The sequence below is a fragment of the Nipponia nippon genome, unplaced genomic scaffold (genome assembly GCF_047370975.1).
Source record: "Nipponia nippon isolate SJK-2023a ecotype South Korea unplaced genomic scaffold, ASM4737097v1 scaffold_5, whole genome shotgun sequence".
Lineage (NCBI taxonomy): Eukaryota > Metazoa > Chordata > Aves > Pelecaniformes > Threskiornithidae > Nipponia > Nipponia nippon.
In genome coordinates, this window is record NW_028262369.1 from 116,687 (window position 1) to 141,254 (window position 24,568).

The window sequence follows — 24,568 nt, forward strand, 5'->3', positions numbered from 1 at the left end:
GCAAAGATACAGGGGCCTGGAGGGAATGTTCCCTGTGTAACCTTCCCTGGTTGCAAGACCACTTTCATAACCATGCCATCACCTTGCCTAACGCTAGCACAGTTCTGACCACCCTAGGCTCAGATGGTGTTTGTGGGCTTGCCATGCCCTGTGTGATGTACAGCACTTCATGCAAAATGCTGCTATGCTAACAGCGAAAAGGGGGAGCACACAGCCAAGAGGGTACTTGCTGAAACACAGGGTACTAGCAGGGAGACACAGAGGCTGATGCTGATGTAAGTGCTTGCTTTTCACCAGGGACTGTGCTTCTGCTGCTGCTCCTGGCGCTTATCCGCTGCTGCTGCTGCGACTGTGACTCCCCAAAACAACGCAAGGTGATAAAACCCAGCCTGCTCGCCCAAGAATCACCTGGGACACACGGGAGCTCCCAAGGCTGAGGCCTGCCCTGCAGTATCTGTGTTGTTTGTTGAAATGGGGGGGCAGGGGAGGAAAGCAGGCAGAGCACTGGAGAGACCCTGCTCAACCCTGCAGAGACACACTCGTGTCTTAGGAGAAACACAGACCAGCCACCAAGGGGGGGTGTTCACACAGGGAAGGTGATGGGGAAGAGAGAACAGGCTGGAGGTGCTTAAGCAGGCACAGATGTGCCCAGGACCTTTGCACTGTTCTGTGGGAGGGAAGTGGTACCTGGGCTTGAGCACGGACAAAGCACAGAAACTATTTTAATTTGTGTGTTTATGCATGTGCAAACTCCTTCCCCTCCTCTTTATAATGACACATCCTTTTCCAAAACAACTAGATTCCCAGAAGGAAAGTGGGCATAGACAATCTGGCAATGGAGCCCTAAACCCCCCTCCACCTCACGGCTGGACAGAACGACTCTTCCTGCTTCTTCCCTCTGCTGCACCTACAAATCAGACTCTATCTTCACCTTGAGTGCCAAGAGCTGCCCAGCCACTTCCATCCTCCTCTACAACCTCAGCGACTGCCCTTCCTACTCTCTGCATGCGGATGAATGCGAACCCCTTGCACGGTACCTGCAATGCCATCCTAGGGCAATACACCCACTTGAGTCAGTCCACCCCACAATCCCCATAAGATACAGTACCTTAATGTAGACTTTCCAGCTACAAGCCACAGATCATCCTCAGCTACTGCAGTCCAAGTGGAGAACAGGTGCTCCCCCATGGAGAGTCAGCAGCCATGGGAACTGCCAGGGAGTAAGGGCAAGAAGAAAGTAGGAGAAACTATTGTTTCCCTTCAGCTAAAGGCTGGGATCCTTTTCCAAGCTCACACTTGCTCATCACCAAAACATGCTGTGGAGCACCCTCACACTAAGATCCCTTCTGGGATGACTGAATAGGAGGCCCAGCTATGCCTCTTTTCAGGGTTTTGGGCTCCAGCCCTTCCATTACAGGCTTAATTTCCAACAGGACTCAAAGCGAAGCACAGCACTGTCCCTGACTGTGAACATCCATTAAAAGAGGCAGCACAAGGCTCTCAAGATGCTTCAAAGCACATCCCTAGCTTCTGGGAACCCTTTTAGTCCCTGCAGAGACATTTGGAGCGTGTCATCAGTGAGCCAGCTTCCTTTATGCGCTGCATCAACTTTAGAAACAGTTTGCCTCACTCTTCCCAGGGGACACAAAAGCATGTGAAGACGAAACGGCTCTGTGCAAGGGAGTAGTGGCTCCCTCCTCCCTATGGCCTTTGCAAAGGATGCTTGGGGCACCAAAGAGAAAGCTTGTTCTTCATCCTGAAATTAGCAATGCCTCCAATTTGAAAAGCATCACACCCTTACCTAGCATCCTTACAGTCCCAGGTAAAGCCTGATTTTCAACTGGTATAGTCCCTCTGCTTTAGGGTGATACTCTCTGTCCCCACAGGTGATCCCATGATGGGGCAGGGTGACCATTTTTGCTGGGGCACATACAGAACAAGAAAGGTCCAATTCTGTCCTGAGAACACCGACTCCAGAAGGCGGCACCCTGAAAGGCAGCCAAACACCTACTTGTGAATGAATGGGAGTGGTAGTACATGCCCTTCCAACGTTTCCACCACAGCTGGAAGGCAGGATGAAGCCAAGGATGTTAGGTGCAATTCCAAGCAAGTCCTGGCAGTGGCAATACTTGAGCACACCTGCATCAGCACACACAAATACCTTTAGTTTCAACTCCAATGCCAGGAAAAAATTATTATATCTTTACAAACATTTAGCCTTAGCTGAGCTCAGCAAGGACACATTCTTGTCTGCTCAGTGCTGAGATGCTGGGAAAAGTAGCATTGGATTCTGCTCGCTGTCTGTCACTACTCTGTGGACAATGCAGAAATAGCTGCTCGGACTGAGATATACTAGAGGTAGCCATAAAATAAACTTTCTTCATTGCTCTCTTACTCTGTGGTTCTGCTCTGTCATTAGCCTGCTGCAGTGCTGTTGTTGAAAGCTGCCCAACAAGTGTCTTCTCCATCTTAGTTCAGGCAACTCTAATTCCTTTTCGAAGGGCATGTAGAAGCTCAGCAGCAGAGGCCCACGGATCAGTGTCTTTTGTGGTTCCAGAACCGGCAGCATCCAGGCAGCAGCAATTCAACTGCTAAACCCATCAAAAGCAGGCATCCAGTGGATCTAAGGAGCAGACCTCTATCCCCTGAAGACTAAGTAGAGATTCCCTGGGCAAAAGGGAAAAAGAAAGGTGCCACCAGGAAAGGTTTTGCTCATGAGAACTATAGCTTCCCCAAAGGAACATAAAAAAAAGAGAGAATAAAAACCCAGCCCAGGAAAAGGCAGACAGTCTGATTATTTCATTCTGCTCCAGTCGCACAGCAGTATTCATCAGTGCACGTACCCATCAAAAGCCCTTGCAGTACTGCAGGGCAGCCCAAACCTCACACACACCTTGTGCTGCCAAGCACTTGCCAAAGATTGTGGCCCACAGCACCTGCGAGTTGCATTTGCAAAGGGAGGGGTGGGCTGCCAGTAGCTATCCCAGTACCAACCTCACTGGACTGCAAAAGCAGAGCACTTAGGGCCTTGTAAATTTTCTTCTGCGCTCAGAGGTTTAGTGGGGAAAAGAGATAGACTGTTAAGTCTTTTAATTGGTGGACCCTTGTTTTATCTTTCAAATCACGGGGTACCAGGCCAGGGCTCTGGGCCAGCCTCTCCTGGTGAATCCCACCTACCTTGCTGTTACCCTGTTCTTCTGTAACAGTGACCTAGGCAGTGTCCTGTAGCAGCTACCACTGCCACCTAGCAGCCCTCACGACACAGCCACTGTGCATCAGAGCTGGAATCAGGACAGGTATTCCATTTTCCACACTCCTGCTCTCCAGAACTAAAGACAACTGTTTTCATCAGAAGAAAACGACACATGTTGGGTTGCATGTTATATTCCTATCAGCAGGAACCTGAGTTGGACAGGACGTGGCAACACTAATTGGACTGCACACACTAGTGTGAATTAAAAAAGAAGCCTCCTCCACACACAGGGAGGGTTAAAGAAGAGTGCAGACAGCTCCAGAGAGGTTATTAACTATAAAAATACTCTCATCCGAGAAGCTGTTAATGGTGAGCAGTTCCACACGTGGAATCACTTTCTAAGCAGAGAATGGTCTGGAACAGAGCAAGGGCTGGTAAATGCACACCCAGGGTCATGACCACAGCTAGTCATGAGGCTAATTGACTGGACTCAGTAATGAGCCTGCTATTGCATCAGCCCATCCAGGCCTCTCTACCTTCTGCCTTTCATTACTTACTAACACACACGTTCATCAGTCACAGCCTGATACTCATTTGTAGGCTCTGCTACTGCCTGCAGCCTGTAATATTAGCATGCATTAGACCAAGCACAGCACCAAGTGTCAAGTCCTCAGAGAAGGAGGCTGGCAGCAGTAACAAGGCTGGCACTAACCCACTCAGGATCCCAGGGATCTCACGAAGGGACAGAAAGGGAGGTCACAGACAAGGTCGGCTACACATGCCCAGAGCAGAGGTCTATGCAGGGGGCGGGGGGGGGTGTGTGTTGTCAAAGCAACATGTCTATCTATAGTCGCCATCCTTGGAGCTATTCAAAAGCCATCTGGACACGGCCCTGAGAGACTGGCTTTGGGTGGCCCTGCATGAGCAGGGAAATTGGACCAGATAGACCTCAGAGGTCCCCTTCCAACCTCAACTGTTCTGTGAGTCTGTGGTCTCTTCCTCTTGAGCACAGCGCTCTGGATAGCACTTGACAACCATCCTGTCAAGATAGGCTCCGATGGCCCTGACATTTTGTAGGGACCTCGGTGAGCCTGCAGTCCACCTCAGCACCCATGTAGGCTCCTGGGTAAGGTACTCCAGTGAGGAAAGCCACCAGAAACACAGGCTAGACAGAGCTAGCTGGAGCCAAGCAGGAGACAGGTGATGCTTCCTCATCACTTGACAGCCAGCTCCATGAGCCAACCCAACCCAGTCTCAGTACCTACAGTCTCTTCCAAACATGACCATCAAGAGAAGTCTGGAAAAGTACTTCAGGTAGTACTCGGGTGTCAGACAGCACTGGGCTGAGGCTACACAAACCAGGCCCAGCCTTTGAAGAGCTGCCCAGCTCTGCCCTCAGAGACCACTACTGTCTTCCCAGTAAGGCAAACAGTAATCCAGCATGCATAACACTCACTTGTAAGAGAGCACATAATCTCTGATACTCTTTCATTCTCAGCACTGACAGCCCACAGGAGCATGGCAGGTCTGAGGATCTTTATTTCACAGTTATCAATGGCTAGAGGGATGAGTTACATACTGCAGCATCCACAGGTAGGCAGCAAATCATAGTAACAACGTGGTACTCACTTTGGGTTTAATGTGGAACTGCACAGCTGTGCTCAAGGTACCGAGGCAGCTCCAAAGGCTGGCAGTGAAAACAAGATACTAAACCTGGAAAAAACCAATTGGCCCAACTAGGGCTTAGGAAAAAAAAAAAATTATCACATTGATGCCAGGGGAAGAAAAAAAAAAAAAAAAAAAAAAAAAAAAAAGAGTTCAAACAGCAGCAAGTAAGAATATCCCCAAAGGGGAATCAATAAGATGGGCATGGACCGAACAGATAGGAGAGGGAGAAGCTCAGCGCTGGTCATAACCACAGCCGGACCAGATCAGAGCAACATATTTCACTACATGGAGCAGCATGCCCTACATTTTTTGTGGCATGTAAAATTAGTCTGTCTTCATCCCTTCCCAGCCAGCTCACAATCCAGCAGTTAGTTACAGCACTGAATGCAAATACAGTTAGTGAGAGTGGTCCACAGCTCCCCATCCCTTGTAATGGACTAGTGTAATTCATCAGAGGCTTGGAAAGTATAAACCACACAACCCACATGAGAACAAAAACAGGTGGAAGCCCTCACCAACCACACAGCATTGCTTGGTGCCCTGCTTATGCAGCAGTCCCAGACAAGGCTACTGAAGTTGTGTCTGGATCCACTGACCCTACCCTATGGAGGGCCACATGGTAGTGAACCACAGCACTCCTCAGGCTGACCTGGACGCAGCTGGCATGTTGAAAACAAACAGGGAGACACTGGAAGTACTGTAAGGGCTTGAACACTCCACAGAGAATTAATATGGCCTGTAGTTCCAGTAACTGGAGAAAACAGAGATCTGGAAAGCAAGAAGAAAAGCAGATAAGTTCCTCTATTCCTTGGGCCATAGAAGAAAGAGCACATAATGTGTGTGTCAAGATTGAGCTTTACAGCATTACACACTCCAGCACTCCACTGCCAAAGGGCAGATTTGCTGCTATTGTCACTGAAGAGGCTTGGAGCACAAAGTTACTTGCTCAAGGTGGCAGCCAAGTCAGCTGCAGAGCTGGAACTGAACACTGGTCTACCGGAATCTAGTTTGCCAAGGTCCCCATGCCTCCTCTCCAGCACCCTGGCATTTGCTCACGTCCAGCTCATGACTGAGAACACAAAAGTATCTACCTGCTCCTCTCCGTCTAGTCACTAGATCAGCAAACACATCTGCCACACTACTACACTTATCCCAGATGGCTGTCTGCTAAGCAGTGCCAGCCAGCTCCCTGGCTCCAGAGCACTGACTCATCACTTGTTTTCAGTTTATATGTAAATTGTACAGAATAACATCACATCAGATTTTTAGGAGGTCTGAGGTCCTCTCAAAATCCAGAGTTAAAAACAAAGCCCCTTCTCTAAGGCCATTACCTTGTCCTTCAGTTGCTGGCAAAGCTGCAGTGAAACTGTGAAGAAGACAAGGGCATCATTTAACCATGGTACAACGCATTCCACTTTATGGACATGGCTGACTTCATACCGCTGGTTGCCAAACTCACTGGAGTGGGGGAAAAAAACGAGCACAGCTTCACACACAACAGCACAGAACGCAAAACTCAACTGTCCTCCATTCTCACAGAAGAGATCACTATGATTTCTACCACATTTAAAACAGTCTACCTCTGATCAGATTTAGAGTTAAGCTAAATCTAATAGGGTTAAGGTAGAAACTTTACCACTTTCCAGAGAGGCACAAAGGCAGAAAATGTGGCATGGAAATCGGCAATGCCAATAACCTAATGTTTATTTTGGTTGACAACTCATCTCTAACCAAACTCATGGCACTGTACTGGTGGGCTGTATCCTGAAAAGTCACATCTTCGGGCCTTTACGACCAAGTCATTAAAGAAACACTATTATGGGCACCTGTGCATTCACAGGCACAGCCACAGCAAGGGACTCAGTCCAGCTTCTCCACTTAACAGATGCTACAATCAAAACTGTACAGCCATTTGGATCTCATCCTCAGCATACTCCTACACCTGTTACACAGCCCTTGTAGTGACTGTACTTACAACATGGCTCCAGGGTTGTGTAAAATGGACCCTCCAGCAGGCTTGAAGTTCTAGAGGAAAAGGAAAAGGTCATTAGGATTTTGACACAGTAAATAAACTACTTAGAAGGAGGACATTTAAGGCTTGCACTTTCAGTAGCCTAACATCAAGAAATGCCTATACTGTGTCTGCCTGAATACTCCATTCATATGGAATTCATGTCATTTGATCCCTTCCTGCTCCTTCATGAAAAAAAATTCTACTTAAATTTTACTTAAATCCAACTTAGCTCCAAATTTTAGCACCACGAAAATAAGATGAGAAGATCCAGAAGAAAAACAAAAGATAGATTTTAGGGAAAATATCCTTATGGAAGGACTGCCTTTCATAAAGCTTAAGAATTTAATTCTGTTTTTACAGGACATCAAGCTGACCCAAGTGCAACTGGTGAAGCAGAAAAGTATCTATCAGAACTCCATTCAGAAAACCCAAGACGCTACTTCAATGTAAACTGGATTAATGCAATCATACCCTTCCAGAATTAAGCAAAACTGTCAAAATATATTATAAAGATAAAGCATTACTTGGCAAAAAAAAAAAAAAAAAAAAGGGTACTGGCTTTCTCCAGAGCACTGGTATTTTCTTCTGGGCTAAGTGGCTGTGCCCCAAACCAGACTTAGAGTCAGTGTTCTGCCTGCAGCAGATCTAAACACAGACACTTAGCACCAGTTAGAGTAATTTCTGCATTATCTTATGCACATAACATTGCACCATGCAACAGTGCAATCTCCTCCTCACAGTGGGACATAGGGAGAGGTAAATAAACAAGGCTCAAGAGACAGTAGGCATCACCTTGGTTGTGCTGGGCTGCAATACATGGAGTTGGTAGACAGTCAGGCACAGCTTATTCAGGTTAATATAGAAATTCACAAGGATGTCTGGAGGCAGAGCAGGGGTGAACATTTTCTGGTGAGAAAAGAAGTAGTTTCTTTGTCAGTGAAAGGACCATTATTTCTAATGCTGGGAAATCACTACCTTTTTCTAAGCTATACTACAGTTACACCATAGTGAGAGGGACATTAGAAAAGAAACAAAGACTGAGCACCTTGCAGGCAATGGTGGTTCCTCTTGCTGCATTTGATCAAATAGTGTGTGCACAATGGTGACAAAAGAGGATGGAGCAGCGTTCACAAGGGCAAATCATCCCTGGACAAAATTCCTGGGCAGAGAACAGAACTTACTCTCTGGGAACCAGAGTCCTCATGTCCAAGTCATCTCCTTTCCCACAGGAAGATACAGAGCAGCCAAAAATGCTCAGGGTTTGCACCTACTTCAGCTCTCTCTGCCTTAGGAAACACTTCAGAAATCCACTTCCACCAGGATGCAGCACAATATCCGAACTGCTGCATGCTGCCAGACTGTATGGAGATCTAGACCACCACATACTTACTGTGAGACCACTGGAGGCAATCTCTGGCAGAGTCAGAGTGGCTGGAGTGGTAAGCCGATTTCGGGCTCTTGAGAGCTGTAACATCACAGCATCCATAAGCTACAAGATAACATACAGTACGCTGCTGAGTGGCGATCCCTGGACAGCTCTGGATAGTGTGCTGCAAAATCCTACAGCCTTTTACAAGTGTTACAACCACCACCACACCCTCGCCCTTCCAGGAATTCAGGGACTTATTGGGAAGGGGTGGCTCCCACATAAATGCAGTTTAACTGTTACCACCATCACAGACACTTGTGAGACAGGCCAGGAGTATTTAATTCCAGGGACTGAAGAGAGAACATCTATTCATTAGAAGAATAAGAAGAGAACATGAGATCAATTACTGACGCCACAGAAGCATCGACAAACTCATCATCAGCTCTTCGGAAGAGCAGGCATTAAGGAAAAACAACAAGCTGTGTTCTAGTTCTCCCCATTCCCACATCACGGGTAGAACAACTGCTGAATGCGCCCCCCCCCCCATTCATAACCATCTATGAGCTAGGGCACTAGAGAAAAGAACCAGCTCATTGTGAGTCCAGTCCTGCCAGAAACCACAGTTCAAAGGCTCTATTCAGGCAGACTTCCTTTTCCAGAAAAAAGCAGGAAGCAACATATGTCTGTTATAAAGCTCATGGCTGCTAAGATGAAGGCATTTTATATTATGACTAATTTCTCCCCCTATTCCACCCAAAAGTAAAAAGAAAATAGTTTTATTACCTAGCTTCTTCCTATTAGCAGCCCTTGCCCATGTGGAGACTAAAAAGGTTTAGCTTTCTCATGTTTGATATTGTGATGGATTCTAACGAGTAAGTCAAAACTCTGGCAGCTTCAGAGAGCGTTTCCAAGCAGAGGGCTGGGCTTTATTGCCATGCAGCAGCTGGTCTGTATCAGACCACATCAACTACTACTAGCAAGTGAGAAGTCACTTTCAAATCATCAGTAAATCACAACTACTAACTGCTATCTTTTGTTTGCTGATGACTGCCTCATTTCTTCTTGCCAAAAGCACTGACTGACAGGGCAGAGCATGAGCTGTGTAACCACATCATCCAAAAAAGATCAAGGGAGATACTCCCAGAATATCATCGCTGTGCAACAGGGCACCGACTGCTCAGATTACCATTCACCATGCCGTACAACCCTGTTACTGATGCTAAACTGGTATACGTTCCTACCGAATACGAGGTCACATGGATACTCTTTGACACAGGTACCCATGGGTACAACTGAGGAATCCATTTCCAGTAAGAGATTCAAGACAGCAATGTGCATTAACTGTGTTTAAAACAATAAACGGAGGGAAGAAAAATGCACATTCCTACCCAAGCAGAGAGGGCTTTCTCCTCACCTTGAGAACCTCCAAGCCTGTTCTGAACTGGTAGTTTACATCTCTGTTCATAAGCAGGTAAATGGCTTGGTTAACATGGTTTCTAGCATCTTGGATCTGCAAAGGTACAAATGCAGGGCTATTAAAGAAACACTCTCTACAATATGCAATAGGAAGTAGGGGTTTCCCTGATTATCTTGTTGGCCCTAAGAAAATGGTGACTTCTCAAATGTTACGGCCATTTCTCTGAGTACCAGACACTTGCTAACACAAATCTACCACTGCTGTCGAGATGCATTATTGGGTTCTTCACTCAAGGACCGGAGACGCAAAACAGTCTGATAGCTACAACCTGGATTGTCGATAAAAATATTGCTGCTGCCCTGAAGGAACAGTGACATCAGGCACTCTCATGCTGGGAGGACTCTGATTGAGACTGTTTGGGTAGGAATTCTCACTGTTGATGGTATACAGCAGTCAGGTCTAGCAACATGAATAATGATTTCTTCCTTAGGAACTATTAGAGCTAAAACCAATGACACAAATTACATCAAGAGCAGCAATGAGCAGCAAACATTGATTTCTAATGTAGCGTCTCTGGCAGTATGCCAGAGTCCTTCTAAACTATAATTGTTGGGGTTGAGAGTTATCTCCAGCATCAAGAAGCTGCCATCATGCCGCTTGCGTGGAACTTGACCAGACTCAGGACACAACTAGCTCAAGCTCCTCTCAAGCAAGACCTCTTGCAGCCAGGAGACAATTATCAAAGCAAGGTTGTTAGATGTATCCCAGTGCTTTCATGGGAGCAAGGCCAAGTCAGAGGATGGCCCTGGGAGAAAGTGACTTGTGTTCAGTTCCAGGCAGCAGCAGGAAAACTGGAAAAAAGCAAAGCGGTAAATCAGAGGGTGCAATAAATGGAAAAGGTAAGCAGGGAAGCCTGTATGAGAGGTGGCTGCTTGGAGACGGATAACGCAGCTTGGGATATTTGTAGTTTGATACATCTACACTGCTTCCCAGCAACCCCAGATCCCATCTCAGCCTTGTAGAGGCCTCCTTGGCATAGATCTGGGCACCGGTTCCTTCTCATCTGGAGCTCAGGGACCACAGAATAGCTCTGCTCTTAGAAAGCACAAGGCACTGAAGGCTACAGAAAGGAGAGAGAGATGATAAAGCCCACTGTCAGACTGCAGAGAGACTCTGCAGGTACTTGTGCTATGGCATCTCCAAACATCACCACCTCCAGCCTTTACATCTCCCAGATGCTTTTGAACAAGCTAAGTGGTTCCTGGCAGTGCCACCCAACCCCGCAATGCCAATCCTGCTATTATAAGGACTTGCTTCATTCCTATTCCCTCTTGATTTTGCTCTGTTTTCTAATCAAGTTCCTCAAAACTTGTGTGCCTGCACTTGTCCTCCTCAAAAATGTGCCTATACTACCATTTCTTACCGATGACTTTACTTTGCAAAGAGAAACAAAACTCCAACTGGCACCACTCACAATACTTCGAGATGCTCATTTTAAATTCAGACAGGACAAAGACCTCTACATAATCACTGTAAATGCTTCTGCACAGAGTCCTTTAGGGACTCACGTTCCACATTTGAACAACATTAGAACACAAAACTCTTCCAAGTAAATAAAGGAAGGCGTTTTCCATAAAAGCTGGTAGAAGCTATCAACCAGGCAGCAGTACAAGACACCCACAAAACAGGATGCACTGCTGAGTGTTACCACAGAAACTTCCTTGCCTTGTTGCAAGGCATAAACTCAGTCAAGTTTGGCATTAACATCTCAAGTACACAATTTTCTAGATTTCTACAAAGTTACCAGGTAGAGCTTTCACTCCGCTGCCAAAGCAGCCGTTGGAAACTGCACTCAAGACCAAATGCACTGATCACCTAGAAAAATCTGAGCTGTGACGCAGTGAACCACATGGAATACATCTTTCTCCAACCTACTCAGCTATGAAAAGGTAACTGTGGGAACCATGTCTTCAAGATCAGGCACTATATCAGGTCCTGAAATCAGGTATCTCCCAGCAAAATGGTGGGAAAGGGATTCAATGTTCTGGATAGCCACATTCCTTTAACTCCTTAACTGAGGGAACTCAGCTATGCTACAAGAGGACAATGCAGTGAGATTTGTTCTCAGCATAAAGAAATGCTTCCATAAGAGAATGAGAGCAAGCTACTCAAAGCCTCTGAAATTGCTCTTTGCCCTGCTAGCCTGGGTTTTACAAGCAGACACAAGGCCAGTACTGCACAGGCACCCTAGGCACTCCTTTTAAAAGATTATGACTGCAGAACCCACCTCTCTCTCCTAGCACCATAACTGGATTTAACTGCATCTGTTTCCTCCCTTAGCTTTTACTACTGGAGCTAATGTGGGATGGACATAACCTTCTCTCTCAGAAAGTGAGGGGCTACAGCTACTGCTTGGAGGGCGCAGATGCTACAGAGGGGTAGGCATATAAAGTTAACAGTACCTGCTGCAATTTCCACTGCTTGTCTTCCCGAAATGCAAAGTGCAGGAGCTGATTATTTCTGGGCATTTTCAGATTAATGTCCTTGAAGAAAGAAACGAACATATGAGAGCAAGCAATCCCCATATGCAGAACATGGAGACTGCCAGTTCCACTCCATTCTGCCTCCCAGACCATCTTGGCAAGCTGCTTTCAGCAGTCCTGGCATGGCCAGAACCTCAGTCCTCCTACAGGAAGGTGTTAATACAAAGGATAAGTTGAAAAGCATTTAGTGACTTGGGATCCAGGCAGGACGCACGACCTCATCTCAGAAGGCCCCCAAGGAAATTCGGTATTACACAACACAGGCGGTAAAAGCAAGGAATCCCCATGAAAGTTGACTCCACCACTCACCACAGAGTGTGTGTGTGTGTGGGGGGTGGGTTAGGTGCTGGATCTTGGCAAATTTCAACAGTTGCTGAAACATTAAGGATTTAAGGTCTATTAGGGAAGACTGACAAAGAATACTTATTGATCACTGGTAAAGCATAATAAGGATGACCTCTCCTTTGAGATCATCAAAGCGTAATACGGATGACTCCCACCCCTTGATGGTAGTACAAAGCAAGAACCATGGCAAGTACTCACGGCTTGACACAGGGCATCTCCCTGCAGTGTCAACACACCTTTCACCTGGTCTGTGCTGGAATGAGAAGAAAGATCTGGGCAACAGAAGTCACAGGAGGCAAGAGACACCTACTGAAACTACCAACCCGTCACCGCCCTGCTCTGTCCCACGTAGCTAGCCAAGTTCCCCTCCTTCCAGGGGTCAGCTGGGGAATGCAGATGAACTACGGCCAACTGCTGTCATATTCTTTATGAGCCACCTCACCCTAATTGCCCTGCCTAAAACATTACGTTCATTTCTGATCCCATACTTATTTCATGTCTTACCTATCAACAATTTGGTTGCTGCTACAAACAGCTCTAGCAGGCACAAACACAAGATATTACATGAATTACTGACACCGGAGTGCCACATGGTTCATATGGGAGTTGAAAGCTACAAACTCTGCCTCATGCCCCACAATGAGGAAAAAAACCCTAAATAAACAAAAAACCACACCCCAAAACCTTTAAAAGGTCATGCAAGATGGCTCACATCTACAATGAACAGTGGGTGAAGACTGAAGCACCTGGGCCTTCAAGAACTCAGTTTAGCCATATCTTACATTTTAATACACAAGACAGAGACTCTTTATATCAACACTTTTTAAGATCCACCGTGCAACAACAATGAATGAAAACTAGAATCAACTTTAAAACTTTAAGATATGAAGAATGCAACCTTCAAACCCAACACAGAATCATTGCATCATTCTATAAAATGCTCACCATATTGCTTCTAAGGACTACGGTCTACTTTGCAACAAGCTTGCGACCTCTGCCAGAGTGCAGCTATTCAGACCCAAGGCCTATGCTGAAGATCAAAAACTGGACAGCTATTTCAGAAGAACTGCATTTCTATAGCACCTCCTGCACAGGTCTTAGTTTGCTCTGTGCAAAGTAGATTTATTACTGCTGTTTTAGGGAGATAAGGGCAAAGATTAAGATTTGTCCACAGTCAGAGTCAGAAGCTGGGCCAAGAGTGGAATTCAGGTCTTCTAACTGTGACTCCCTGTGCCCAGAATCAGAAAAATGCCCCTTGGCAAAACTGCTGACAGCAGCACACTGATGGAACACACCAGCATGTGGTCAGGAATCAATGACTACATTATAGGTGTCAGTAGGAAATGGCACAAGCCTGGCTAAGGTAGACCCTGCAACATGGCTACAGACTGTTACATGAACCTGCCATGAGAGCTTGTTCACTTGTTTTCCTTCAGGCAAAATCTCACACTAAAGCAAGCCCCCTTACTGCGGGGGTGCCGGAGAGACCTTTGCCGCCGCGCTCAAGGCACGGCGCCCTCGGCTGCAGAGGAAGCCCCGGCACAAACACAGGCGCTGCGGGCAGCAGGGGCGGCAGCCCCCACCAGAGTGGCCTGGCAGAGCAGCAGCGACCCCCTGACCGCCACGACCACTTACCCCGATGTGCTCAGCACAAAGTTCTCCTGCTTGACGGCTCCTCCCGAGCTGCTGGAGGGCAGGGCGAACCGGTGAGAGGCCTCCTGCCCAAGAGAGGACATAGCGCGTGCTGGAGCGTCCGCCTGGGCCCAGCACGCCACAAGCCAGGAACAAAAAAAGGCAAGAGCAGAAACACAGACACTGTCAAGTGGCCAAACACAGTGTGGTCACCTTTGCAAGCCTCCTGCAACCCACCTAGCAGAGCACAGGGATGTTCCCTCGTCCTCCTGCAGGACAGGCGCAACCCAGGAGAAGGCTCAGTGCGTGTGACTCACGGTGAAAGGCATCAGAAACCCCGTCCTCCAGCTCCGCACCCCGCAGCCAGGCAAGGCAGCCAGTGCCCAGAGGGGTCGCCAAGCTGTCCACAGCAGGAGCGGCACCCTGCACAGCCCGGCCCTCCATGCTCTTGGGCACCATGGCACTGCCCCTTTCTCAGCACACTCGCTGCCCCGGGCTGCACAGCACAAGCGTGACCGGTCCCTTACCCATGTGGGAAGTCTGGAGCGAAAACTAGCACTCCTGACTGGTTATGCTGGCTGGTGACTGTCCTTTAATCACGCTTCACCCTTAAAACTATTACAAATTCTTCAAAACGGAGACTACGTATACAGATACTGCAGGTGATTGTCACCTGCTACTGAGTCACGTCCTAGGTCAGCACTACGGCACTCGTACCTCCTCTGGCACCTGCCCCTCACCTCCACATTTCTGCCCCTGCTCTTGCATCACCCACTAACCTCCACCGAAACCTCAGAGCACGAAGGGGCCGGGCCTGTTGAAAACTAACCTCGCAGGAGAGCGGTGAACTCTCATGCACACAATCGCCTTTGGCCAGTTCACGACGTGACTGCCTGGAAAGAGCTGAACCCGGCAACTCACGCTCAGGCTGGCGAAAGGTGCCGCAGGCCTGGTTCAGCTGAACACTTCACACCGCTGAAGGGGGCAGGTACCCGCAGAGAAGTGGGTATATCAGGGGGAAGATGGTTTTGAATGAGGAGAGTGCATGCTACTAATTACTGCACAAGCAGCAGCTTGTCAGCTAAAGGCTATCATAGTTGTTTCCACCATCACATGACAGAGTTAAAGGAAGGTCCAGATTCTCTGTTCCAGAAAACATTCACATCTCAGGCAAATGCCTGGCAGACGGGTCTGGGTGCCTCCGTGTGCCTTTTCAAAGCAGCTCTCCCTCAGGAAAGAGGGTCAAGAAGAGAGCAAACTAGGGGAAATCAGCTTTACTGTGAGTCCTCGAGACCAGAGGGCAAGCAAACACTTGGGACAGCACTGGACATGTGTGATGGACATTTCTGTGCACCCTCTACCAAGAATTTTTTCCTCCAGGGGAAGCCTACCACCAGTCCTCACATGGGAGAGCAAACCCACAACACAAAAAACAGATGAAGCAAATTAACTTTACCTTCAAAATATCCTGCAGCTGTTTCAAAACAGCATGGACCTCTTCTTGTAAAAGCCATTTAAATTCTTCTTCCTACATTGTGGAAAGATAGCAGTAGAATCATTAGAAGTCACACACTGGAAATAAATCTCTCAGACACATACAAAAAATATTTAAGTTCTAAGTATACTGCTATATCCATGCTGTTTATATTACATGCTAGTAGGAGAAGAAAGAGATTTCTTCCTGATTTGTTGAAAGGCCTTACTCTCCACTTCTCCACCCCAGCCAAACGAGTCGTCCTCATTCTTGTTTTGACTTTGTTTAACAGAGCAGCATTCATACAAATCACTGTACCAATAATCACAGAATTGGGAAAGAACAGGCAGCACGGGATGTGAATTTCAGAGCAAAGTACAGATCCTGCTGCTTCAAAACCTGGGGCATCTTTTTAAGCTGCTGCTGGCCAGCTGCCAGATGCCCTCCCAGCCTCTCCCACTCCCCCTCCTCAACAGGACAGGGGGAGGAAATAAGATGAAAGGCTCGTGGGACAAGATGAAGACAGGGAAATCCCTTACCAATTACCACCAGGGGCAAAAGAAACTCAACTCATGGACAAGTTTGTTGCCAATTAGATGGTGAGAAACACAGACAAAAACTAAAATGCTGCTCCTCCTCCCCCCAGTGGCATTTCACCAAGCAACAGCAGCCTAAAAATAAAGCTAAACTGAAAAGTGGGTGGGCAGAGAGAAAGGCTGAAGACTCCCAATCATTTGGGCAAATTCAGTAACGAACAAGTTCAGATCTCACGATGCACTGCCTCAATCAGTTGTCTGCCACAGAGAAGCCTGTATAAAGCAGATCCACAAACCACAGCCAGGCATTCCTGTTAAACCACAAGACCCCACGCAGAAGATCATCAGAGAAGTGGGGACAGAAGCAAGCAAGGAGCAAAGAAGAGATTGATGCTTGCTGCCTTGTAAGGGAGGAGAAATTTTCCATGTGGAAAATACTGGAAGGGAACAAACTGAGTGAGTTGCCCACAGAAAGACTGGAAAGGTGTGGTCAACTCAGAAAGTTAAGCCTGTGGTTTCTTCACTAGACTGTTCCTGTTCACCACGAGAAACACAATATAACGACTCACCGATGTGTTGTCACCTTAGGCAAGAGTTATCTGAACAAAGGGTAGGACGAGGACGGTTTGGTTTCAACAAACATTCACCCAAAGCAGGTACGCACAATAAACCTAGGTAAGATTCTCTGTTATCCTTCAAACCAGTGTGGCTGCAGGACCACTGACCTTCACCATTTAATCCTGTTTTGGGTTTCTGGACATCATTCTGACATATTGGATTCCTTGCTCTTTTGTTCTCTGTAACACTCGCTCTCCTCCAGGTTCCCAAAGGAACAGAAATCACGTCTGTAAAGCAGGCACCTTTAGTGACTCCACCACCCCACTGTCGCCACGCAGATGATTCTACTTCAAATCATCATTGCTATCTTTCATCCCCCTAGTGACAGCAAAAGATCTTCATCTCCTCCCCCCGGTATTAATTTCAGACTAAGTCAAGTTCATTCACCATGTCTGTGCGCTACACATCTGTATTTTTGAGGAATGCTCGTCACATCATACCAAATCACATCAATTTTAGAAAAATCCGGTTTTCGCATGCGGCTTTCCGCCTTGCCCAGATGCATCTCTCGAATTCCCTCCCTAGCCAGGAAGCTTTCACTACTTCGTGCGGCTCACATGCCCGGAGACGTCTGCGACGTCAGCCGGTCCGTGCCCTTCCTACCTGAATCAAGTCAAGAAGGCTGCTTTGACGCGCCTGCCCGCCATTTACCAGGTCTGGTCTTCTATCAAGCAGCGTGCTGGACGGACTATGAAAAAACCAAGGTCACGTAACACACCTCACTGTCTGCCGTAAGCAGGACTGCCGCCGGCACGGACCGGCCTCCGGGCTCCCCCGAGGCCAGCGCAAGGAGGGGCGTCAATCGCACCCCACCCTCGCACTGCCCGGGGGGAGAACCAAAGCGCAGGCCGCGAAAGCAGCTGAGGGGAGGCTGGAGGAGACCGCGGCCTGCTGGGCCGCCGCGAGCCTGAGGGCAGCCCGGCAACGGAGCCCGTCCCGGCCGCACGTCCGGCCCCCCAGGCGCCGCCCTGCCGCCCGCCGCCGCCGCCGCAGCAGCTGCCCCGCGGCGCTCCGCTCACAGAGAGCCTCAGCCCAGGCGCGGGGAGCCGGGGCGGGGAACGGCCTCGCCGCCGCCCGGGCCGCCCAGCCGGAAGGGGCCTGCGGCGGCAACGGCGAGCCCTCCGCCCGCCTCGCCCCTCCCGGCTCACCAGCACCCCCCGCTCCGCTGCGCTCGCCATCGCCGCCGCCATCCCGCCGCCGGCCCCGCCCCTTCGCGGCGCCCTCGGCCGCCCCCATTGGCTACCGGCACCACCCTCGGCCCGCCCCCGCCGGCCCCGCCTGCGCCCGGCCCCGCAGCCGAGGCGGCGTCTGATTGGGCAGCACCGCCCTCCCTGCGCCATCCAGGCGTGGCGTGGCCGTCCCGGCGGTATGACGTCAGGCGGGCAGGAAGGCGGCGGGACGATGGCGGCGGGGGACGCTGAGCGGGGCCGCCCCTCCCCTGCCCCACGCCTCGCTGCTCTCTGCTGTCTCCCGAGTGGGGAAAGGCTTACAGGACTCATCAGTCCCTCCTCAAAATTTTGAAACCGAAATAAATTTCTGCTGGCATTGACGTCTTTGCACTGACGCTGGGGGCTTTCTTTTCACAGCGGCTGTACTGCGGGTAAGAGGCGGCCAAGCGAACAGCATCACCTTCGTCCCAGCAGCAAGGAGGGTCCTGGAGGGGAAGGCGGTATTCATTCACACAGCAGGTAAAGCTCCCGGTAGCGCCCGCTTCTGCTGCGAGCACGAGGCGGACGCAGTGGCCTTGCTCCGTCACTTTCTGCTTGGCTTCTATCACGGTACTAAAGCTGAGTTTCTCCTTACTTTAGCACCTGTAATTCATTTTAACTAACCAGTGCTGGCCCATTATGCCTCAGTACATGAACGTCCACTGCTGTTCGACAGCAAACGGTGCCTGGATCATCAAAAAGCAATATTCTGGAGCTTGCACACACTTCAGTTAAGGGATCTTGTCTTGGAAAACCCCACTCACTGCTGAGTTAGTGCTCAAAAACACCCAAACACTAGAAGGAAGGATACTCCAGCAGAGCAATTGGGCCACCAGGCTCCAACACTGAGACAACACAAGAAGTCATCAACGCCAGAAAGTTCCTCCACCTCAGCATTCTTTGCTTTAAAACTAAGCCTTCATCCTCCTCCCAGTCCAGATGCATGCAGCCCTCTGCCCCTGGAGGCTGGAATTCATCCAAATTCACCCTTTGCAGTGCCTCGCTGACAAGATCAGACTTCTGCAATGACCAAAAGGCTCTCGGGCATACTGCTGTTTTTCAGCAACTCTGATCGAGGAACACACGTGTTTCTTTAGTGCCACACAACACAGGTTTGATAGGCTTTAGGAACTGCCACAAGAACATTGTGTTACCAAGAAAGGTTTTATTCTTTTTGCCAGTAGCTTTGTTAATTGCACAAAAAAATCTTTTTGTTTTGCCATTTAAACATTTTCACACATCCTATTCTGAATGACAAACGTTAATTAAAAACAAGGCAAAAAAATAAAAATTCACAACCTTAATTAACTATAGGATCTATCATTGAGGAAAAAAGAAACTGCTTTTCTTACAAGCTTTTCACAAGTGTCACATTTTCTCTTTAAAAAGGAGGGAGTCAAAAAAAAAAGCAAATTGCTAAAACAGAAATCCTCATAAAAAGGAACTTTACAGAATTGTCAACAATATTAAGACAACACTGACTAGCCAGTTTTATTAGAGCATCTCTCAATCCACAGATTCCCCCCCTTCCCTCCCCCAAATCTCAGGCCTAGGAACAGATTAAGATCTGTGTTCAGAGGCTACAGACATAAATACAAGAATCCAAGTGAGACTGACACGAGTCAATCTCAAACGGCATCTGAAACAGTCTGGTTTTGACCATTTCTATCCCTCCCCCTCACTTCACATCCACTTCAGAGCTCTCGGTCTCCTTCTGCTCCTCCCTGGCCTATCTGTGATGTGCAGCTGATCCTCCAGCCACTCTACATCCACCTACCTCGCCAAAAAGCTGCAGTCAGACTTTCCCAGGAGAAATTACGGTGTTTAACTAGTCTGCACCTGCCACTCCCACAAAAATAACTCTCTCTGTTTTGAAAACTATAGTATTTCTGGAAAACAAAACCTGCAGGGGTGAGTTGCCTAGGGAGTGGTTCTCCCTCTCACAAATATGGTTCTTTGAATTCACTATGAAATACACGTCACAGGACTTGAGAGCTCCTTTTGCATTCTCACTCTATCTAGAGGCACTACAAAGTAAAAAAAAGAGGGAGATCCTCCATTACCTTTGCTCAGACCCATTCACCTTCACTCTGGCCCAAGAGACCTCCGCTGGGACAGGTCAGGGATGCTGCTGCACTGGCTCAGCACCATTCCACTCTCAACTGGGCCTGAGACAGTACTTCCCTCTTCCAAAAGATTTCTTACACTGTAAAACCTGTGGTCTTATCTCCTGGCCCCAAAAACACAATTTCCTCCAGATGCCCTCAATACACAGTTTATGTAAGTGATTTCTTAACTGTGGCATGTTTAACGAAGGACTTCTGATGCTCATAGCCGAGTTCTTCTGGATGGGGGAAGCGCAAGTGTGTCAGAAGCAGGCTAATGGCTGGTTATCCTGGGTAGTAATATGTGCCTCTAATATGAATATCTACATGCAGGATGACAGCTGCACTGCCAAAGAAACATGTATGTTTAACTACTATTGTTCATATAGACCACTGACAAACGGGCAAAGTGATGTCTAACAGATCTATTACTAGATGCTGACCACAGGACATAATGCGTAAGACAATATTAGCCCACAAATAATAGTGATCACAGGAGGTGAAATATTCAACAAAGTAACATTTACAGCATTAGGCGTTAGATGTCATGATTTGTAATGAGTATCTGATACTTTCTCTGTTTCTAAATAAGGTGTCCCTGAACCACGGGCACGTGCTGCACAAAGCAAGATTGGTAAGAAATCCTAACCCACAGGAAGATTTCCCTACATAGCCGTTAAGTTCCTAGAAAAATAAGATGGTGGGAGGGGCAGACCTCACTGATTTAAAGGAACATGGTCTAATTTGAATTTGCTTTCTTTCCTTTCAGAATCCCAACCCAAGGGAGGAGATTGTGCCACTGAGAAGTGATTTTGGCCAGTAAAGTTTCTTACTGGCATTTTACTAACTCCCAAATCTAAAATGCAAAACCCTCCTAAAAGGCTAATACTGAGAACAATAAAAAAAAAAAAAAAAAAAAAAAAACAACAAACCACGCTCTGGGCATTTTTAGAGAGACAGGCATCCTTTGGACTCTGGGTTGCTCTGCTACCAACACTGAGAGCATCTCTGCTCTCTAGCCTTGGCATCTACAGTTCAAGTCCCACGTTTCTAGACTAAAGCTCAGCAGTGGTCTTAGCCTCCCATTTTATTTAGTCTTTCTAGAAGTTGGTATCTGGCCACAAGCAGAGTCACAGATACAGGGAAGTCTCACGCTGTGCTAGTGTTGTACCCAGAGTAGTAACACGAAGAACATGTATGGAAAAATCTGACATGTATAAAGATCACTAATCAGTACACAAAAATATCCCTGTGAGGTAGGTAATCATCACCCACCTTTGAAGATGGGCAAACAGGCTAAGAGATATAATGACCATGCAAAGGCCAGAGAGAGAGCGTGGAAAGGAGCTCAGGATTCTCAGTCTCTTGGCTCTACGATCATTCTTCTCGCCCCTTTCAGACTCATCACTCTGCTTGTGACACTGCTACAATCCAAGACACCTTTGTAATTATTGACTACAAGGGTAAAAAAAAAAAAAAAAAGGCAAGAAGTAAAGCAACATAAGCTAAGGCCAGGAGCAACCCCAAGGTTTGTTCCTTCCCCAAATAAAATATCTCTGGCCCAGTTTTACGCTGTATGTTTCTCTTACAGTTTTCTATGGAAACGTGTTGATCTCCAATGCTGTTTGTGGGATGGGCAGCTGTGATTAGCCTTTTAGGAGGCTCATTTACACTGGCATTCTCTCATTTTCAGTCAGGTTTGTGTTCCCTAAGCTATAGTTGTCTGTACAGGGGAAGACATGGACGCAATCTGTTCTTCTTAACAGTACAAGGAATTCCTCCATCAAGGTGCTGGGGAGGTGGAAGTTTAAAAAGAAACAGAATCAAGACAGTGTTGCATGCAACCCCATTACCTTCTGGAACTGCCATTCTCCTCCATGGGAGGTGCTTTGTTCTCTAACAGTGGCCGATTAACAGGAATGCTCCTCACCTTACTTGGGACCAAGGACTTTAGTGATATTCACAGCCAGATGGGATGTATGTCACCTGTCCCCTTGATGCAGAGAGTCCAACACACGCATTATTTCACAGCAAAGGAGAAAAGGGACCGTTAGAAACAGCATCTTGGACAAGCATACAAAGAGGAAAATAAAAGTAGCCAAGCAGCAGATTTCTGGTAGAGTTGCCTCAGAGCTTCTGAACAAGCCGCCACTGTTCTGTTCCATGACTGTCAGTGCATGGCATGGATTTTCCTAATTAGACTGCAACAATCCGAGCCCCCTCCTCCCCCCCTTCTGCCACCAGGGGAAGGCTCACCACAGCAGCTGCCTCCGTGGCAGATCTCAAAGTCTGTGTATAAAAGGAAATGGAGAGACAGAGATGGACTGGTCCAGAGTTAAAACCCAGTATCATAATATTAATCAATAATCATAGTATTAACAGTAAGAACGGTGCAGCCTAGTGGATGTAGGCCCTGTACACTGCAGACATGTCGTTGTCTGATTGGTCCAATGCTTTTGCTCGTTTATAGACCTAGAGAAGAGAAATTAGAAAAGGATCAGTGCCTGCTCTTGTGTGAAGCCTTTCCCCAGCAGAAAAATTACTTTGCTGACCACTGCAAAGCAGAGAACTGCCATAGTACGTCAAGTAATTAGAGCAGCACAGATCAGAACACACCAGGTCTTGTTGAGGCCATCTGTGTTTACTGATGTGACATTCTAAGGGCTTCTACAATCAAAACAAATCCAATTCTATCCTAGTCAAAATATATTTCAATCGCTGTTCCCTTGTCTTAGGGATGACGTAATTCTTAGATTTTTTTTTTTTTTTTTTTGTCTCTTGTTGACAAATGGCTCTATTGAAGAAATGCTGAGTAACACGTATCTGAACACTGAACAGCTCTTACCTCGTTGGCAGCAGCTGCCATGGGAGTTGGGTGGTTGACAGAATCGCCCAGTGCAATAGCTAATCTAAGATCCTTCTGTATGTATTTCAGGTAGAAATCAGGTTTAAAGTTTCCTTGCAAGATATCTGTCGAGAGGAATGCGTGCAAAAAATAAGCATGACAAAAGTAAATCAAGCCCACACTGCAAGGGCATGCAATTCAACACCAAACTTCCCTTTCCCATGCTGATCACCAGGAACACTGCTTTTAGCTCTTCTGTTTCTCTGTTCTCTATCTTCATCTGGCCACAGCAGATAATGTCACTATTGCCCACTGACAAAGTGAGCTAAGATTTCTAAGCAGCTTGCCCTCCATTTCACTTATTACCCTGCCCCAGTGTAATCCTCACTGTGAACTCAAGTCCTAAGCAGGCTGTAGACAATGCAGAGCTTGGGGTGGATTCTCAGAAGCCCTGGCTACGAAGGGGAAGGAATGGAACTCAGCTCTTCATTTCCAGAATGCTTAAAATACCCAGAATCCCAGGCTGATGAAGATGGGACGGTTATTTTCTCCCTTCCGCCATTATCTGAAATGCTGCTAGGTTGTGGCAAACGTCCTATAATAAAACAATGTAAGAGAACTTTACTTTGGCACTTCTGGTCCAGGAAGATGCTGGCAAGTTGTCCCTGATTGAGGATATCCAGAAGGGTCTGTTGGGACTGACCAGTCACTTGAGCCAAAGTCAGTCCTTCTGCTATCGTTGCCATGAAGCTGCCTTGGACCATGTTCACAATCAGCATCATCTTGGCAGCATTGCCTACTTCACCTGGGAGCGAGACATACCATTGGGCATTCCTCCAGAAGAGATACAGCAGCCTTGCTCCCCCATCCCACACAGTATTAACACTATTATACTCTTCATATCAAGCACTCTGGCAGCTCTCCCTTCCCCTGAAAGACTTCAGAAAACTTACCCATTTTCCAAGCGCTCAAAGGAAAGGAGAAGTCATAACAAAGTATGATTTTAAATAAAAAGCATCACGGATCCTCCAAAATGAGCCAGTATTTTAAAAAAAAAAAAAACAAAAAAACAACAAACCAAAAAAACCCAACAAAACCACCAAAAAAAACCCCAAAAAACCAAAACTTAGGCTGGATGCTCTGAAATTGGCCAAGCTCCAGAAGAGCAGGCCAATTTCCCATACTGCCCAAGGAGACAAGAAACAGATGACACACGTGCCTCAGATCCCTTGCTGGAATTCCCAGTTCTTGCACTGACTAAGAAACTGCTATCAGGCCCTTCGTGTTTCAATTACCTAGAAAAAAAGAGGTCTTCCCCATCGCTTGGAAACAGCTACTGCAGTCCTCATATAAACCCCTGTCGCCAGCTGCCAGGATCACAAGCATCCCGTCATTAGATAGCTGCTGATTTCCTGAGACCGGTGCTTCCAAAAAGCGACCACCCCGGGACACTATCACCTGCAAAAAGAGCATCTCTGGTTAGCTGTGCATGAACAGCACGCATTGATGCTGAGTAGGCAGCACAGCAAGAACATTGTTTAGGGCATTCCTGGCCCTGAGGACAGAATTTTAAAGCAGAACAAATAGCTGAGACATACAAA

General features: G+C 47.5%; 2 protein-coding genes and 1 long non-coding RNA gene across 16 annotated transcripts in view; 1 reads left to right on the forward strand and 2 right to left on the reverse strand.

Annotated features, from left to right (window-relative positions):
• Nucleotides 1-4,682: 4,682 nt before the first annotated feature.
• On the reverse strand, nt 4,683-22,474 carry ROGDI (rogdi atypical leucine zipper). 10 transcript variants are annotated; one of them, XR_015699284.1, is made up of 12 exons: nt 22,379-22,474; nt 15,638-15,709; nt 14,185-14,306; nt 12,748-12,802; nt 12,124-12,204; nt 9,659-9,754; nt 8,266-8,364; nt 7,668-7,781; nt 6,837-6,886; nt 6,193-6,319; nt 5,511-5,629; nt 4,683-4,906 (listed from the first exon to the last, which is right to left on the reverse strand). XR_015699284.1 is itself a non-coding variant. In XM_087734552.1 (12 exons), the coding sequence occupies exons 2-12, from the start codon at nt 16,923-16,925 to the stop codon at nt 5,588-5,590; spliced, it is 867 nt and encodes a 288-aa protein (XP_087590678.1). In that variant the 5' UTR covers nt 16,926-17,036; nt 17,958-17,975; the 3' UTR covers nt 5,202-5,587. The 10 variants fall into 10 exon arrangements, 8 of the variants coding, with proteins under 8 accessions (XP_087590678.1, XP_087590677.1, XP_087590681.1 ...); XR_015699283.1 differs by having other exon boundaries at nt 4,683-4,935; XM_087734552.1 differs by lacking the exons at nt 4,683-4,906; nt 22,379-22,474 and adding exons at nt 16,917-17,036; nt 17,958-17,975 and having other exon boundaries at nt 5,202-5,629.
• Nucleotides 18,149-22,216, forward strand: LOC148051968 (uncharacterized). Its single transcript, XR_015699285.1, has 2 exons — nt 18,149-18,497; nt 18,618-22,216. It is a non-coding gene; the product is annotated as an uncharacterized LOC148051968 (long non-coding RNA).
• Nucleotides 19,163-24,568, reverse strand: part of GLYR1 (glyoxylate reductase 1 homolog) — a 28,678-nt gene continuing 23,272 nt past the window's right edge. For all 5 annotated transcript variants that reach the window (XM_087734547.1, XM_087734546.1, XM_087734544.1 and 2 more), the window contains 4 exons: nt 24,263-24,425; nt 23,593-23,772; nt 22,968-23,092; nt 19,163-22,594 (listed from right to left, as the gene is read on the reverse strand). In XM_087734547.1, coding sequence (XP_087590673.1) covers nt 22,520-22,594; nt 22,968-23,092; nt 23,593-23,772; nt 24,263-24,425 — 543 coding nt within the window. In that variant the 3' untranslated portion in view covers nt 19,163-22,519. The remainder of the gene's footprint in view (nt 22,595-22,967; nt 23,093-23,592; nt 23,773-24,262; nt 24,426-24,568) is intronic.